General features: G+C 40.0%; 1 protein-coding gene across 6 annotated transcripts in view; it reads right to left on the reverse strand.

The window, feature by feature from the left end:
- ST3GAL6 (ST3 beta-galactoside alpha-2,3-sialyltransferase 6) overlaps positions 1–16,806 on the reverse strand; it is a 322,642-nt gene that overhangs the window by 116,431 nt on the left and 189,405 nt on the right. For all 6 annotated transcript variants that reach the window (XM_073616978.1, XM_073616973.1, XM_073616974.1 and 3 more), the window contains one exon: positions 15,830–15,895. In XM_073616978.1, the coding sequence (XP_073473079.1) occupies positions 15,830–15,895 (66 nt within the window). The remainder of the gene's footprint in view (positions 1–15,829; positions 15,896–16,806) is intronic.

Consider the following 16,806-nt stretch of genomic DNA (forward strand, 5'->3'; position numbering starts at 1 on the left):
CCTCTGATCACAGAGTCAATGAGACTTGGCTGATCACTGATCGGAGTAAGGGGCCGATCCCAGCTCCTTACCACGTGATCACAGCTGATCAAGTGATGTAAACAGAAGATCGGTAATCAACTTTTTTTCTCCTCACCCTGACAGCGTGATCACTGGCTTCTGTCAAAAGGGACATCGGTTCCCAACAGGGAGAGCCACTGCTAACTAATTTGTGTCCACCAATGCTGCCTGCCAGTGCCATTGCATATCAGTGCCGCCAATCAGTGCCTCTATCAATGCTGTCAATCAATGCCCATCAGTGCCACATATCAGTGCTGCCTATCAATATCACCTAGCAGTGCCACCCATCAATGCCGCCAGTCAGTGCCACCTATCAGTGCCCACCAATGCAGCCTCATCAGCGCACAGCAATGAAGGAAAAAAACTACCTAATTGCGGTTTTGTTTTCTTCTTTTTAAATTTTCTTTTTTCGTTTTTTTAGCAAAAAAATTAAAAAAAAAAACAGCAGTGATAAATACCACCAAAAGAAAGCTCTATTTGTGGGAAAAAAAATGATAAAAATGTAATTTGGGTAGAGTGTTGCATGACCGCGCAATTGTCATTCAAAAGAGTGACCGCGTTGAAAGCTGAAAATTAACCTGTGCAGGAAGGGGATTTAAGTGACCAGTAAGCAAGTGGTTCATTTACAGTACAGTGCAAAAGTTTTAGGCAGATGTGAAAAAATGTTGTAAATGAAGAATGCTTTCAGAAACAGAAGTGTTAATAGTTAATTTTTATCAATTAACAAAATGGAAAGTAAACAAAACAGAAGAGAGGTCCAAATCAAAACAATATTTTGTGTGACCACCATTTGCCTTCAAAACAGCATCAATTCGTCTAGGTACACTTGCACACAGTTTTATTAAGGAACCCGGCAGGTAGGTTGTTCCAAACATCAGAGAACTAACCACAGATCTGCTGCGGATGTAGGCTGCCTTAAATCCTTCTGTATCTTCCTGTAATTCCAAACAGACTTCATGATTTTGAGAGAGTTTCCAGGACTCCTTGTTCTTCATTACACTAAAGATAGTTCTTAATGATATTGGTTGTATGTTTGGGGTCATTGTGCTGTTCCAGAATAAATTTGGGGCCAATCACACGCCTCCTTGATGGTATGGCATGTTGGAGAAGTATCTGCCTGTATTTCTCACCATTGAGGACATCATTGATCCTGACCAAACCTCTAAATCCATTTGCAGAAATGCAGCCTCAAACTTGCAAGGAACCTCCACCATGCTTCACTGTTGCCTGCAGAGACTCATTATTGTACCGCTCTCCAGCCCTTTGGTGAACAAACTGCTGCTACAGCCACATATTTAAAATTTTGACTCATCAGTCCAAAGCACCTGCTGCCATTTATCTACACCCAAGTTCCTACGTTTTGGTGCATAGTTGAGTTGCTTAACCTTGTTTCCACATCAGAGGTATGGCTTTTTGGCTGCAATTTTTCCATGAAGACCACTTCTGGCCAGACTTCTCCGGATAGTAGATGGGTGTACCTGGGTCCCACTGGTTTCTGCCAGTTCTGTGCTGATGGCACTGCTGGGCATCTTTTGATTTAATAGGGAAGTAAAGCATGATGTGTCTTTCATCTGCTGCATTAAGTTTAGTTGGCCAATCACTGCGTTTACAGTCCTCAACGTCACAGTTTCTTTGTGTGTCTTCAAAAGAGATTGCACAGCACATTTTGAAATCCCCAGTCTGCTTTGAAATCTATGCCAGGAAAAGACTTGCTGCTGCAGTATAACTACCTTCTGTCTTGTTTCTGTGCTCTGTTTTGCCATGGTATATGACCTGTGACAAGAAACTGTCCTCCACAACCTCACCTTAGTAGCAGAGTTTTGGATGTTTCTCGCCCAGGTTTAAGCCTTCTACACAGCTGTTTCTGTTTCAGCTAACCGTTTCAACCTACACATGAAATTAATCAATAGCACCTGCTCGGTATAACTGATTAACCATACACCTGACTCTACAGCTGTGGCTAAAAGTTTTGAGAATGGCACAAATATACATTTTTACAAAGTCTGCTGCCTCAGTTTTTAGGATGGTAATTTTCATATACTCCAGAATGTTATGACGAGTGATCAGATGGATTGCAATTAATTGCAAAGTCCCTCTTTGCCATGAAAATTAACTTATTCTCATTAAAAAAACATTTCCACTGCATTTGTGAAGAAGGCTTCAGATTCCCCAAGAATGTCCAGCAGACGCCAGGACCCTCTCCTACAGTTGATTCAGCTGCAGAATCGGGGCACCACCAGTGCAGAGCTTGCTCAGGAATGGCAGCAGGCAGGTGTGAGATGAAGACTTTTGGAGGAAGGCCTGGTGTCAAGAAAAGCAGCAAAAAAGCCACTTCTCTTCAGGAAAAACATCAGGGACACACTGACATTCTGCAAAAAGGTATGGGGATTGGATTGCTGATGACTGGGGTAAAGTAATTTTCTCTGATAAATCCCCTTTTCGATTGTTTCGGGCGTCAGGAAAAAACCTTGTCCGTAGAAGAAAAGGTGAGCGCTACCATCAGCCCTGAGTCCTGTATCAGTAAAGCATCTTGAGACCATTCCTGTGTGGGGTTGCTTCTTAGCCAAGGGAGTGGGCTCACTCACAATTTTGCCTAGGAACACAGCCATGAATAAAGAATGGTACAAAAGTATCCTCAGAGAGCAAGTTCTCTCAGCCATCCAAGAACAGTTTGGAGACGAATGTGCATTTTCCAGCATGACGGAACACCTTGCCATAAGGCCAAAGTGATAACCAAGTGGCTTGGGGAACAAAACATCGACATTTTGGGTCCATGGCCAAGAGATTCCCAGACCTTAATCCCTTTAAGAACTTGTGGGCAATCCTCAAGAGGTGGGTGAAAAAAACAAACAAACCACAAATTCTGACAAGGCATTGATTTTGCAAGAATGAGCTGCCATCAGACAGGATGTGGCCCAGAAGTTGACTGACAGCATGCCAGGGTGATTTGCAGAGGTCTTGAACAAGGATAAACATTGCAAATACTGACTCTCTGCATAAACTTGAGGTTTCATGTACACTGCTGCTGGTAAACGGACATTTACCAGCAGCGGTTTTTTTTAGCTGCCCCTGAACTCTGCTCTATGTTATGTTATCAGTACATGTACACAGGGTCGTTTATAGCCATTTCTAGGCAGTTGAGTTTAAAAGCATTTTTTGGAAAGCAAAAAAAAAAATGTGTTCAGGATGGATGTTCAGAGGCATTTGAAACGCCAAATGCCTATAACTGCTTTTAAACGTGTGTAAACACATTAAACTCGCATTTAGCCGCGTTTTGTTTACAGGCATTTTTAATGGAGATACATTTTTGACTATCTGAAAAAAAAAAATTCAAAATGCCTTTAAATGTAAACGTGGCTAAATGAACGTTTTTAAACATCGTTTACTATCTGTCAATTTACATCGTTCAGGGGAGGTTGTAAAACGCCCCGTGTACATAAAGCCTAAAGTAGTTGTAAAGTCTTGAGGTTTTTACAATCTTTTTGCAACCCTTAAAATCACTTTAACCACTTGCTGCCCACTGCACGCCGATATACGTTGGCACAATGGCAGCGGTGGGCAAATAGGCATACCTGTAGGTCCCCTTTAATTGGAGGGGCTAGCGGGTGCGCGCGCCGCGTACAGCGTGACCGTGCCCACAGGACCCGCAGACTCGATGTCCACCAGTGTCCCGGCGATCGTGTCACGGAGCCGCAGAACGGGGAGATACATTTCCCCGTTCTGCCTAGTGACATGACAGGGATCGCTGTCATGTTGGTGGTAGCCCACCCCCCCAGTTAGAATCACTCCCTAGGATACACTTAACCCCTTCCCTGCCAGTGCCATTTACACAGTAATCAGTGCATTTTTATAGCACTGATTGCTGTATAAATGACAATGGTTCCAAAATAGTGTCAAAAGTGTCCGATGTGTCCTCCGTAATGTCGAAGTCACAATAAAAATCACAGATCGCCGCCATTACTAATAAAAAAATAAATCATAATAAAAATGCCATAAATCTATCCACTATTTTGTAGACGCTATAACTTTTGCGCAAACCAATCAATATACGATTATTGAGATCTTTTTTTTTTTTTTACCAAAAATATATAGAAGAATACATATCAGCCTAAACTGAGGAAAAAAAATATATATATATATATTTTTGGGGGATATTTATTATAGCAAAAAGTAAAAAATATTGCTTTTTTTTTTTCAAAATTGACGCTCTTTTTTGTTTATATCGCAAAAAATAAAAACCACAGAGGTGATCAAATACCAACAAAAGAAAGCTCTATTTCTGGGGAAAAAAAAGGACGTCAATTTTGTTTGGGTGTAACGTCGCACGGCTGCGCAATTGTCAGTTAAATCTACCTTTGGCCACAGCTGTAATCTTAAAAAATTCCTAACTTTGTGCAAGTGCAGTTCTAGTTTGAAGCCAAAGGGTAGTCACACCAAATACTGAATAGATTTGTTTTTTTTTTCTGTTTTTTTCCTGTAAATTGACAAATACAAACTATATATATATATATATATATATATATATATATATATATATATATATATATATATATATATATATATAAACATTCTTACTTCACAGCACTTCTTCACACCTGCCTAAAACATTTGCACATACTGTGTGTATGTACAATTGTATAATATATATATATATATATATATATATATATATATATATATATATATATATATATATATATATATATATATATATATATATATATATAAATATATATATAATCTCTATCTATATATATATATATATATATATATATATATCTATATATATATATATACACATACATATATATACACACACACACACACACACACACACACACACACACACACACACACAAACACACACAGTATCTCACAAAAGTTAGCCATTTTCCCTACCTGGTGTCATGTGACTCGTTAGTGTTACAAGGTCTCAGGTGTGAATGGGGAGCAGGTGTGTTAAATTTGGTGTCATCACTCTCACCCTCTCATACTGGTCACTGGAAGTTCAACATGGCACCTCAAGGCAAAGAACTCTCTGAGGATCCACTGTGGAACAATCTTAGTTACATGACAGCAGTGGAAAAACTTAAAATAAATATGTGGAAGCTGCAAAACCAGAGGGACAGGTGCTGTGCCCTCCAATGAGCACAGAAAAGAGTATTATTAGGGAGTAGAAATCATCTCTTCTTTCATTTATTGGTGGACAACACTGCTTTAGAGCATAACCTACTGGGGCATCACAAAGCAGTGCCACAGCGGAGCAGGCAACAAACAATACACAAAATAACTTTCTCAATTAATATTATACTGGCCAGTCAGACTGCCGCTTGCAAAACATTATGCTGATAACTGGCATCAGCTGATGATGTCTCAATCACCTTCCAAAGCTTGGAAAACCCATGAACAGCAACCAATTGGTTGCCTTACAAACCTTAGGAATCAGTGCTTGATGGCAGAAAACCCAGGATGCACTTATTGACCTCGTAGAGTGTGCTGTAAGTAGAAACCATGATTCTTGGAGCTTGATAGCATACACTTGGACAGGGGTCTAAATCCCTTGAGCATGTACACAGATCTAACCAGCTTCCACTTTCCTGTCTGCAGAATCTTTAAAGGAAGGAGAATCCTCCATCAGGATAAATGTAGTCTTTTTTTTTTTTTTTTTTTAATAAATGAGAATCCACCACAGGCAGAAATGCAAACATTTTCAAAAACTTCTCCTCAAAGGGGTAACACAATGAAAAATGAAATGGAAAAAAAAATTTGCTGGGACAATCAGATCCATTTATAGAAAAAAAAAAATTTAATCAAAAAAAAAAAAAAATGGTAGAGAAAAGCCCTGGCAGAACACTACATCTTGTGTGTCCCAAAAGTATTAGCATGTCACATGCTGCTGTGGGAAGGAAGGTTTGGGAGATATAGATATGTGGGGGAGGTTCTGAGGATGGGGTTGGTATTCTCAATATGAAGTATATCTGGCCAACACCAATTCTGGGGGGGGGGGGGGGGGGGGGGGGGTCTGACATTACTCTGCAACCATGATTGATATGACCTAGTATGGGGGGGTATTTTTGTTTCTTTTTTTATTAAGTTTGGAATAATAATAATATATAAATGGGGGGTGGGGGAATTCAGGCTATGCTAAAAGACTAAATAAAATACATTTCAGCTGTCATCAATGTGCCTTTGGACTAATTCTCTGGACAATTCTAACCTGCAAATACCTCCAAGTAGTGTCAGAACACTTTCAGGTAGTGTCAAAGTGTTTATCTTTCAATATATATAGAAGTCTTTAAGAAGCTTAGCCCTGAGTATTTACTTATAATAGATATGACATATTATTGCTCTGTACACCATTATTAAAAGGGTGAGGCCAAGACAAATATTTAAATTCTGAACAGCAAGTTGCAGCCCAAATAATCCAGTGGCTTGCTAAAACTACTAAAGGCTCTTTATAAGAGATCTCTGGACCTACATTAATCGCTCTGCTGTTACACCAAGTGGGCTTCAGACCTTCCCTAATGGCTTAAACTGCCAAATACGCACTTCAAATTTCTCTCGCCCTGTGAGCTAAATGAGAAAAATGTATTGCGTTGCCTAGCCACACAGATAGAGGACTGTCAGTTGCCAGCTATTCTATTTACAGTGGCTTGCATCAGATCAGATTGGATATGAATGCTGTTCGGACGAGGATCTTTGGACGGGCTCCTTTGACAAAAATCGATTTAGTTGAGTTGGGTGTGGCAACCGGACACCTGCAGCTCAAATCTCAACCGATTCAGCAGGAACCATCCAAAATTCAAGCAGTGTATGGCCAGCTTTGAAGCGGATTCTCAGATAAGATGAAATTAAGCCTGAGCCTAGGTTCACACTGACAGCGGGAATTAAATCGTGCGAGTTTGGCTGAACTCGCACAATTTCATTTCCGCATGTCAGTCCCGACTTTGGGGGTGATTTCACAGACATCTGTGCTGGTTTCTGCTCAGATGTCTATTGAAATCGTACCCCGAAGTCACCAAAAGTAGTACAGAAACCACTTTTGGGAATCGGTGCAGTGCCGCAAATGTGGCATCACACAGATTTGGACAGTGCCATTCACGGAAATAGCCGCCGACTTGACATGTCAAATCGCATGCCATATCGCTGCAATGTGAACCAGGGCCAAGGGATACACGGACACTACTGTGACACCTGTTAAGGAAGGACTTTAAAGTGTTTAAAACAGCTGGAAGGTTTGCTTCAACAGGTAACATGTGAAGTTCTATAAAGAACATAGAGAACAATAGCAAAACTTTTAAAAGTCAGGCTAGCAAAAAAAAATAAAAAATTGATAAACAAGGCACTCTAGAGGAAACCCCACAGTTAAACTACAAGATGGCCAAACATGAACCTGGAAAATGCATGTGTGTCAGCATTCTTCTTAGTCTTAAAGGAAACTGCTGCAAAGCTAAGCAAGATTTATCAAAGAGCAGCTTCCTGCTGTACTACAATAGTCTGATCACTTACACAGGAAATCATCTGAAAACATTACCAAAGAGCAAATGCATGCATGAGTAATAAACAAACTCTTCACCCAACACCTTGGTATATAAGCAAACAGCCATTTCATGCAATCTTGTGTAAAATATTTAAAGTGGAGATGTAATCTGATTATATTTTGCCTGGCCTGTCCTGCCCCTTACCCCCCCCCCCCAACATTTAAAAAACGGTTTTCCACTCTAGGAGAAGAATAAACAATTCAAGTCAGGTGCTGACTCATTAACAGGACAGTTATCTGTCCAGGGATCCAGTGTTCTCATCCAGGCTAGTTCTTCACTAGCCTTTAAATTCCTGGCACCAGCATCTTAACCACTTAAGGACCAGCCTCGTTTTGGATTTTAGGTGTTTACATGTTTAAAACAGGTTTTTCTGCTAGAAAATTATTTAGAACCCCCAAACATTATATATGGTTTTTCTTCTAACACCCTAGAGAATACAATGGCGGTCATTGCAATACTTTTTTTTGCACCGTATTTGCGCAGCGGTCTTATAAGCGCACTTTTTTTGGAAAAAATTCACTTTTTTGAATAAAAAAATAAAACAACAGTAAAGTTATCCCAATTTTTTTTTATATTGTGAAATATAATGTTACGCCGAGTAAATTGATACCCAACATGTCATGCTTGAAAATAGCGCCCGCTCGTGGAATGGCGTCAAACTTTTACCCTCAAAATCTCCATAGGCGACGTTTAAAAAATTCTACAGGTTGCATATTTTGCGTTACAGAGGAGGTCTAGAATTATTGCTCTCGCTCTACCGGTCGCTGTGATACCTCACATGTGTGGTTTGACCACCGTTTTCATATGCGGGCGCTACTTGCGTATGCGATCGCTTCTGCGCGCGAGCTCGTCGGGACAGGGGGGTTTTAAAATTTTTTTTTTTTATTTTTATTATTTATTTTAAAATATTTTATTTATTTTTACACTGTTTAAAAAAAAAAAAAAAAAAAATTGTGTCACTTTTATTCCTATTACAAGGAATGTAAACATCCCTTGTAATAGAAAAAAGCATGGCAGGACCTCTTAAATATGAGATCTGGGGTCAAAAAGACCTCAGATCTCATATTTACACTAAAATGCAATAAAAAAAAAAAAAAAAAAAAAGTCATTTAGAAAAATGGACATTTGAAAAAATATGCCTTTAAGAGGCGTGGACGGAAGTGACGTTTTGACGTCGCTTCCGCCCAGCAGTATCATGGAGACGAGTGAGCGCCATCTTGGCCTCACTTGTCTCCAGACACACCAGGCAGAAGGACGCGATCGCCTCCGCCGCTACCGACGGCTCCGGTAAGCGGCGGAGGGCACCGGATCGCAGCGGGAGGGGGGGGCCCTCTCCCGCTACCGATAAAAGTGATCTCGCGGCGAATCCGCCGCAGGGACCACTTTTATCTGAAAGCCGGCCGCCGCACGAAAACGGGGATACCGGGGTTATGGCAGCTAGCTGCTGCCATAACAACGATATCCCCGTTCAAACTTAGGACGTATATAGTCGTGCGGCGGTCGGGAAGTGGTTAACTGTGGGTAGCTGGCTGTGCTGCGCTTTAAAAATGGTCCTGCATCTTCTGGGACTTGTGACGTGTCTCAAAAGACTGTGGTGAGGGAGGGGGGAAGAGGAGAACTTCCACTTCTGCTAGGATCGCCTGGGCTATCTGAGCCGGAGCAGGTACCTGTCAAAGCTAGGTATCCACTCTCCCCCCGAAAAAAAATTATCTGCCAAATGCAGTGGAGGAGGTCTTAAAGCAGAACTTGCTCTTTTTCGTGAACATACTAGTGATTTGTTTAATAAAACAGGTTTTCATTACATACATTTAGCCACCTGTCATCCCTGGGTCTCTATGCAATGCAGGCAGATCATGGCTGGGGGGAGGAGCTAGAAGGGTGCTGCACATAGCTTCCTGAAATATCACAGCACCCTGCCTGATGCAAGCAGTCAACTGTCTCATGGGAGACTTTATGAGTTAAAATCAAAATGCCTTGATGGGTTAATATCAGTATGGAGAAGTAGGGATTCCCAGACAGGATGCATTAGTATGCTGGCAATCCATGACTGAAAAAACTTAAATCCAATAAATAAAAGGGGTGGGTCAGGGACAGTAAATCCTGGTTCACACGAACAGCCCGCATGTACATGGCTGGGGAGGAAAGAGCTAGAGAATGCTACACGTCCTCCAGTCAAGAAATAAGGTGGGATCTGATTTGTTGCAGCTTCTAATGTACATTATGAGACACGAACTGTGTGCAGTAAAAACTGGAGTAAACAATTTCAGTACAGGAGAGAAGCCCATACAGCTGTGCAAGACTGAAGGCAAAGCTGGAGTTCAGCTTTAACCTGCATTATGACAGATGGCAATGATCTCACCTGGGCGTCATTCAATGAGCTTGTCAGTCATAGCCTTACACAACTTCCAGTGAACTGAACATATCTGGGAAGACCGTCATGCAAAGTAAATACACATCTCTCACAAAGCTGTAAACCTTACAATGTGAATGCAATTAGATCTGAGGCATTGTGAAAGAGTCCAATAACTAGATATACGTGTCTAGTATAATAGACAGCCAAAACAAATCCGTTTTATATTCTTTAACCTATGGCACAAAAGCTTCTCAGATTTACGCACGTCTCCTGGCAGAGCCACATGATCATCTCACAATGAGGGAGGCCAAGTGTTCATCATTCTTACAGAAGATGTGGCCCAACTACCCTCCACATGATCAGACAGCAATCTTGGCTATCCCATACAGCCTGCTCAAGTCGGGAAAGCCATCTAATGAAGCTCCAGGAGAAGCCATCTAAAGTTTGCCTCCAGGGCACAATATTATTTAATAACAGAAGCACTAACTAATGTTTACTGCAATTTCAAATCAAAAGTACAAACATCTCTACCCAGATACACACACTATATACTACCACCCGACTTTACTTGGCAGATGGAATCATCCCACCATAAAAAGTGAACTTATAATAATTTAAGAATAAACAATACTGCAAACCACGAAGGTAATTCCTATATTCAGGGTTTTTTTTTTTGTTTTTTTTTTTAGTGAGGACTCAACGTTTTACAAAATCAAGTTACTGAACAAACTTATAGAACTGTCAAAGTAAAGCAAATTACTACACAAACCATCCTGTTATTTACAGCGTTATTAAATGATAGATAGATAGATAGATAGATAGATAGATAGATAGATAGATAGATAGATAGATAGATAGATAGATAGATAGATAGATAGATATATATATCTATCTATCTATATAGATGCAATACAATATGACAACCTGGAGGGCGTTCTGTACACCCCTGGTAAGTTCACCTTACAGATTTTTCTGTAACAGTGAACTTACCCTTTAATGTAGTTGTAAACCCGGTTACACCACTTTTACCCACAGGTAAGCCTATAACAAGTCTTACTTGTAGGTACCGTGAATATCTTCTAAACTTGCACAGTTTAGGAGATATTCAGTATATGCGCTGCTGCCGACGTCATCGGCACATGCGCACTGAAGAAACAGTCCACTGGTGCCGTTTCTTCAGGACTATATAACAAAATTCTATCAGCGCAAATAATAATAACCTTAATCACTAAACAGTGATATGTGTAGTAGGAGATATAACAAAAAATCCCACCAAAAAACAAAAAAAAAATTGAAAAGTTGAAAAGTTGAAAACCCTCCCACCTGGCTGCTGCACACACAGAAAATGCGTTCACTTCACATATAAAATATACATAACAAAACAGTGTTGTGCTTCCTAAATAACTCCCAATAAATCCTAAATAAGAATATGTGATTAACTTGCAATATAGCAAGATACTGAGTGCACAATCAAATATTTGTGCACTCAGTATCTTGCTATATTGCAAGTTAATCACATATTCTTATTTAGAATTTATTGGGAGTTACCGTATTTAGGAAGTGCAACACTGTTTTGTTATGTATGTTTCTTCAGGACTGGTGCCGTGACTGGGAGTGCTGTCATTGCGGCTCCGGCCAATCACAAACCCAAAAGTAACTCTGGTGGAAGAGGTCAGCCGTGTAACTCAGAGTGCCGATGCCGATTCAGGGCATGGTTTTGAGGTAAGGATTTCTTAGTGAGCTAGTATGCAATGCATACTAGCTCGTTATTGCCTTTGTCTTGCAGGGTTTTTTTTTCCGGAGGTTTACAACCTCTTTAGGGGTTACCTACTTCTAAGAATGCAGACACTGCAGCGTGAAAGTGCACCCATTTGGAAATCCGTCTAGAAAGAACACAGTGAAACAAACCGCCTTTTCTTCAGAACAGAAAGCGGTAGGAATCCGTTTCCAAGTTTGTTAAAACCCTTACAGTGCACATTGATCACCCAGAGGGGAATGTTTTTTTCCTCAACAAAAAATTTAAATTTGAAAAACTACACATTAAAAAAAAAAAAAACATATGTTTTAGGCACAGAAGAAAGAATGGCCCCCCTATTGCAATTAAACACAAAACCAAGAAGCTGTTCATTCTAATTGCCACGATGTATAGGTGCAACTACTCAGTTGCTTTTTGGGCACTTTTTGTGGAAAAAAAACAATAACCTAAACCAAAGTCGAATGGCACAGAAACATGGGCTGTGTTTGAACAAATGTGGTGTAGAACAATGAAGTCCTGGTGCATTGGCTACGTTTGCTGGGTGCCAGTTAAAATGGATGGCAACACACATACAATACAGAACACTGTGGTAAAGTGTGCAGTACCACAGGGTACTTTGTGTGAACATGACACAAAATAAAACATTAGTCCTTCACAACCATAAGGAATGTGTCTCTAAAGATTTTCCAAAGGATGTTCACTTGTATTTATTGTTGCGTTTGCTGGGCATTGTGTTGCTTTGGTTCCTGCATACAAAAATCGGTAAATGTGTCTAAAGCATATCCCAAACTGATCTTTAGACTTCAGCCATTTTTCTGTTCTTGACTTGCTTCCAAATCTATAGGAGTATGTGGATTATGTATGGATGTGTCTGATACAAAAGCAAGGGTGCCTCAGCAATGATGACCTTTGTTGGTACAATTAATCACGGTCATCCTTGTCCAAGTGCCAATGCCAATTTCACACTACCAACAGACTGAAGTCTTCTCATAGCAACCCACCTGGCCCAGAGATCTGAGGGCCATAAACACTGTCACCTCCTTCAGGCAGCACCGATAGTACTGAAGGTATTGATGGTGATGATGACCTGTGTGTTGATCAAACACAAAAATCTAATTCTGTGAGGGAGACCACAGAATACCTCTGATCCTGGTAGCACTGAACGAAAAAAGCTAACATTTTAGGAATGTCATTCCTAAAATGTTTAAAACTGCACCTCATCCTAAATTTTAACCGAGTTCATATTCATGTAAAAAAAAAAATGCAGATAACTAAAAGAAAAAAGCCTGTGGTTGTTCTACTAAAAGTAACAATCATTTCTGAGTCTTCATAACAAAATACTATACGGTCCTATTAATCATTCAACACTCATTTCCTCCAGTATTATTCATAAATGCTGATCCTGTTGTTCTTGTATCCATTTCCTCAAAAACACAAAATTACTGAGAATTGAACAGACTACCACAACAATAAGTGTGTAGCCACGATGCCGTGCTAATTATCAAGATGTTAAAGTGGAACTTCACTCTCCCAATCAACTTTGATTATTTTTAATCCTCATGCTACCATCATTAGTAAATAGACAAATAGATACCGTATTTATCGGCGTATAACACGCACATTCATTTTAAGGGGGAAGTTTCAGGGAAAAAAAACTTAAATTTTAAATAAGGAACTTTGAGGCAAAATAAGGGTCAGTGCCCATCTGCAGCCTCACCATTGCCATCAATGCAGCAGCCTCACCAGTCCACATCGATGCAGCAGCCTCACCATTGTCATCAGTGCAGCCTGATCGATGCCCATCTGCAGCCTAGAGGAGGACAGGGAGGGGGGTGGGACGAGCGGCGACAGATTACATACAGTGAGAATCTCCTATGATAGACAGAACAGTGGTCTAATGGCGGCCCAGGAGACGTGACTTCCTATTACAGAGGCCACCAAGTAAACAGAAGTTTCTCACTGTATGTAATCTGACGGCGCTCGTCCCGCCCCTTCCCTGTCCCCTCCGAGGCAGCTAAAATTGAAGTGTTGGCGTAAAACACGCACACGCTATTTGCACCCAATTTTCATGGTGAAAAAGTGAGTGTTATACGCCAATAAATACAGTATATAATATTTACGTCTTTTAAACTTTTTTTTTTTACATCAGTTACTTTCTGGTTTCTAGCCAAGGCAAATGATGGCATACATCCCAGGAATCTTGAGGAGAGGAGGAGGGGTTTTCTCAGCTAAGCACACTCCTCTGCATGCATGCTAGAGTTAAGGGCAGATGGTTTCCAGGAAGTAAATGCCACCTTAGATTGTAAACTGCTTGAGGGCAGGGACTGATGTGAATGTACAATGTATAAGTAAGGTACAACAAGCTTAGCCCGTGGGACTTTAAATGAGGTGATCACAGCACTACAAAAGTACCTGTAATAAATACATGAATCATCTACTCAAGATGGCCACAGCCAGAAACGCTAGGAGGTTATTTTTCAAAGAGATTACTCAACAAAATATAGCATGGAGACATGGATGGATGAGGAGGGGGGTGTACTTTTGGACTGCCCACATACTGTGGCAGGGCAGCCTGGCTGCACAAACAGACATACCTGTACGGAGGTCCGTGCACGAGATACAGTGGGCACGCAGGAGCACGCCCGGGGGTTCGTGGACTCTATGTCCGCCGGTCACCCGCGATCGCAGTACAGAGAGGCAGAACGGGGGTCTATCTATGTAAAACAAGGTGGATCCCCATTTTGACAGGGGGCAGTACTAAGATCTGCTGTTCCTAGTGATCAGGAACAGCGATCTCTGTCCCAGTAATCCCATCCCACATACACAGTTAGAACACACCCAAGGAACACAGTTAATCCCTTGATTGCCCCCTAGTGTTAACCCCTTACCTGCCAGTGTCATTTATACATTGATCAGTGCATTTTTTTTAGCACTGATCACTAATAATGTCACTGGTCCCCAAAAAGTGTCACTAGGGTCAGATTTGTCTGACGCAATGTCGCAGTCCAACTAAAAAAATAAAAATCGCAGATTGCTGCCATTATCAGTAAAAACAATACAAAAATAAATAAAAGTCCATAAATCAATTCCATAGTTTGTAGACGCTATAACTTTTGTGCAAACCAATCGATATAATGCTTATTGTGTTTTTTTTTTACCAAAAATATGTAGAAGAATACATATATTGGCCTAAACTGATGAGTAAATTTGAGGTGATCAAAAACCAAACGAAAGCTCTATTTGTGGGAAAAAAAGGACATAAATTTTGTTTGGGTACAGTGTTGCACACCATATCGCAAAAAATGGCCTGGTCATTAAGGGGGTGAATGCTTCCTGGGGAGGGGGTTAAAAATTAATTAAATTGCAATCTGGTTTGTGGTGCTCAGATGCAGTGAAGATCTGCTTTGATATCATTTTCATTATTCCACATTGTACAAGGCACAAAACCGATTTTAATCATGTTTCCTAGGAAAAAAGCTTCAATTTCTCTCCACTCACATGAAATAATTTCACATCTTAACCATTTCAAAATAACTTATCTAATATCAAAAGGAACAGGAAATGTAAATGTAGCAAGTTCGGAACTATCAACAGTGCAGTCAAGCCATGGGTAGAATAGATATGACTTATTGCTATGAAAACTGGAATAAAAAAAGTGAAAATGTTGCACACATTACATAGTAATCCACTTTAATCAAATGTAACAAGGAATCTGACTGTTTAACATGGTCAACAGACACACATTTTCTTCAGTTTTCATAGTACAGCCTCATTGTTCCTTTTGGAATTTGAGTGTTTTACACATACTCTTTACTGGTGGGCTCAGAAAGTCATTTCCATGGCTGCATGTCTTCACAATCACAAGTGAAATAAGTGGTAAGCTTCTTTCACATTGTGATCATTCATTATATCTTTGGAACCATCTGGTAAGCCAGAAAACATGGCCCACCTGTTGCTGCACTAGAAAACATTGGAATCTGGTTGCTTGTGGTGGAAAGCTGAGAATATGGTATTATAAATTAGCAATGTACCTGTACAACCCGTTCTGTTAGCCTCTATATTTGTAACTAGAAGAGACCAATCAAAAACATTTTAGATTTATTTGACATAAGAACTTACTTCAAAATGAGATGAAATTTAGCATTGTAACAAGACTGGATATCTTTGACTGAGTCTGTTGGTAACCTGAAAAAAGGATCGACAAATTAAATATCTAACTTTTACATTTGTATAATGATATCAGGGCATCTTATAACTGATATTCCCCAGGAGGCTGTAGAAAAAGTTAGTTAGATATTTATATTTAAAAAAAAGAACACACATACATCCTTTACTTGATTGCTTTTTACATACAGTGTAGAATTCAATAATAATAAAATAAAAATGAATGGACCTAAAACCCGGATGACTGTTCAACCATCTCACCTATTCCTCAGCACTTTCTTCACTCTTTCATTGAATCCAATTCTAGTTTAGCACAAGTGAATGATGGTCCACAGATGTCATGAAGCTAAGCATATTCCTCTTTAGTTCATGCTGCAATGACTTTGTAGGTTTGAATTTTTTGTTTTAAAGATCTGTTGAAGCCACTGTTACCATAGATGTATTAACAATAGCAAACTGATAGTAAGGCTCAACTCAACCAACAATGATCAATTTGAGTAACGTATAATCAACTGGAGACATAAACTTTCAGCAAAGCTGTATTTAAAAATACATTTAATTTTCTTATCTGTGTCCCTTTTGGAGATTTTCTCTTACTTCCTGTGCAGGAGACACCATTGTTACCTGATCGGGTGGTGAGGAGAATCTCCTCCTGCGAGAATTAACACTTGAAAGAGGTCCTCCCACTCGTCTAACTCTACCAAGAATTACTAAAAATGATTTGGCTCTAGTTAAAACTGAACTCTAGGCAGATATAAAAGACAAATAAATGTGCCTTGGTAAATATTTATACATGATTTAAATGATTTTTTTTAATTTAATGATGCTGGTCATCAGACAGAGTACATGGCAGGACATAAAGAAAATGCTGGGACTCTGGAGTGAGGGTGGATATTACAGCAAAATATGTTTTTGTTATTTAATGGGCGATT

Source organism: Aquarana catesbeiana, linkage group LG02, assembly GCF_042186555.1.
Source record: "Aquarana catesbeiana isolate 2022-GZ linkage group LG02, ASM4218655v1, whole genome shotgun sequence".
NCBI lineage: Eukaryota > Metazoa > Chordata > Amphibia > Anura > Ranidae > Aquarana > Aquarana catesbeiana.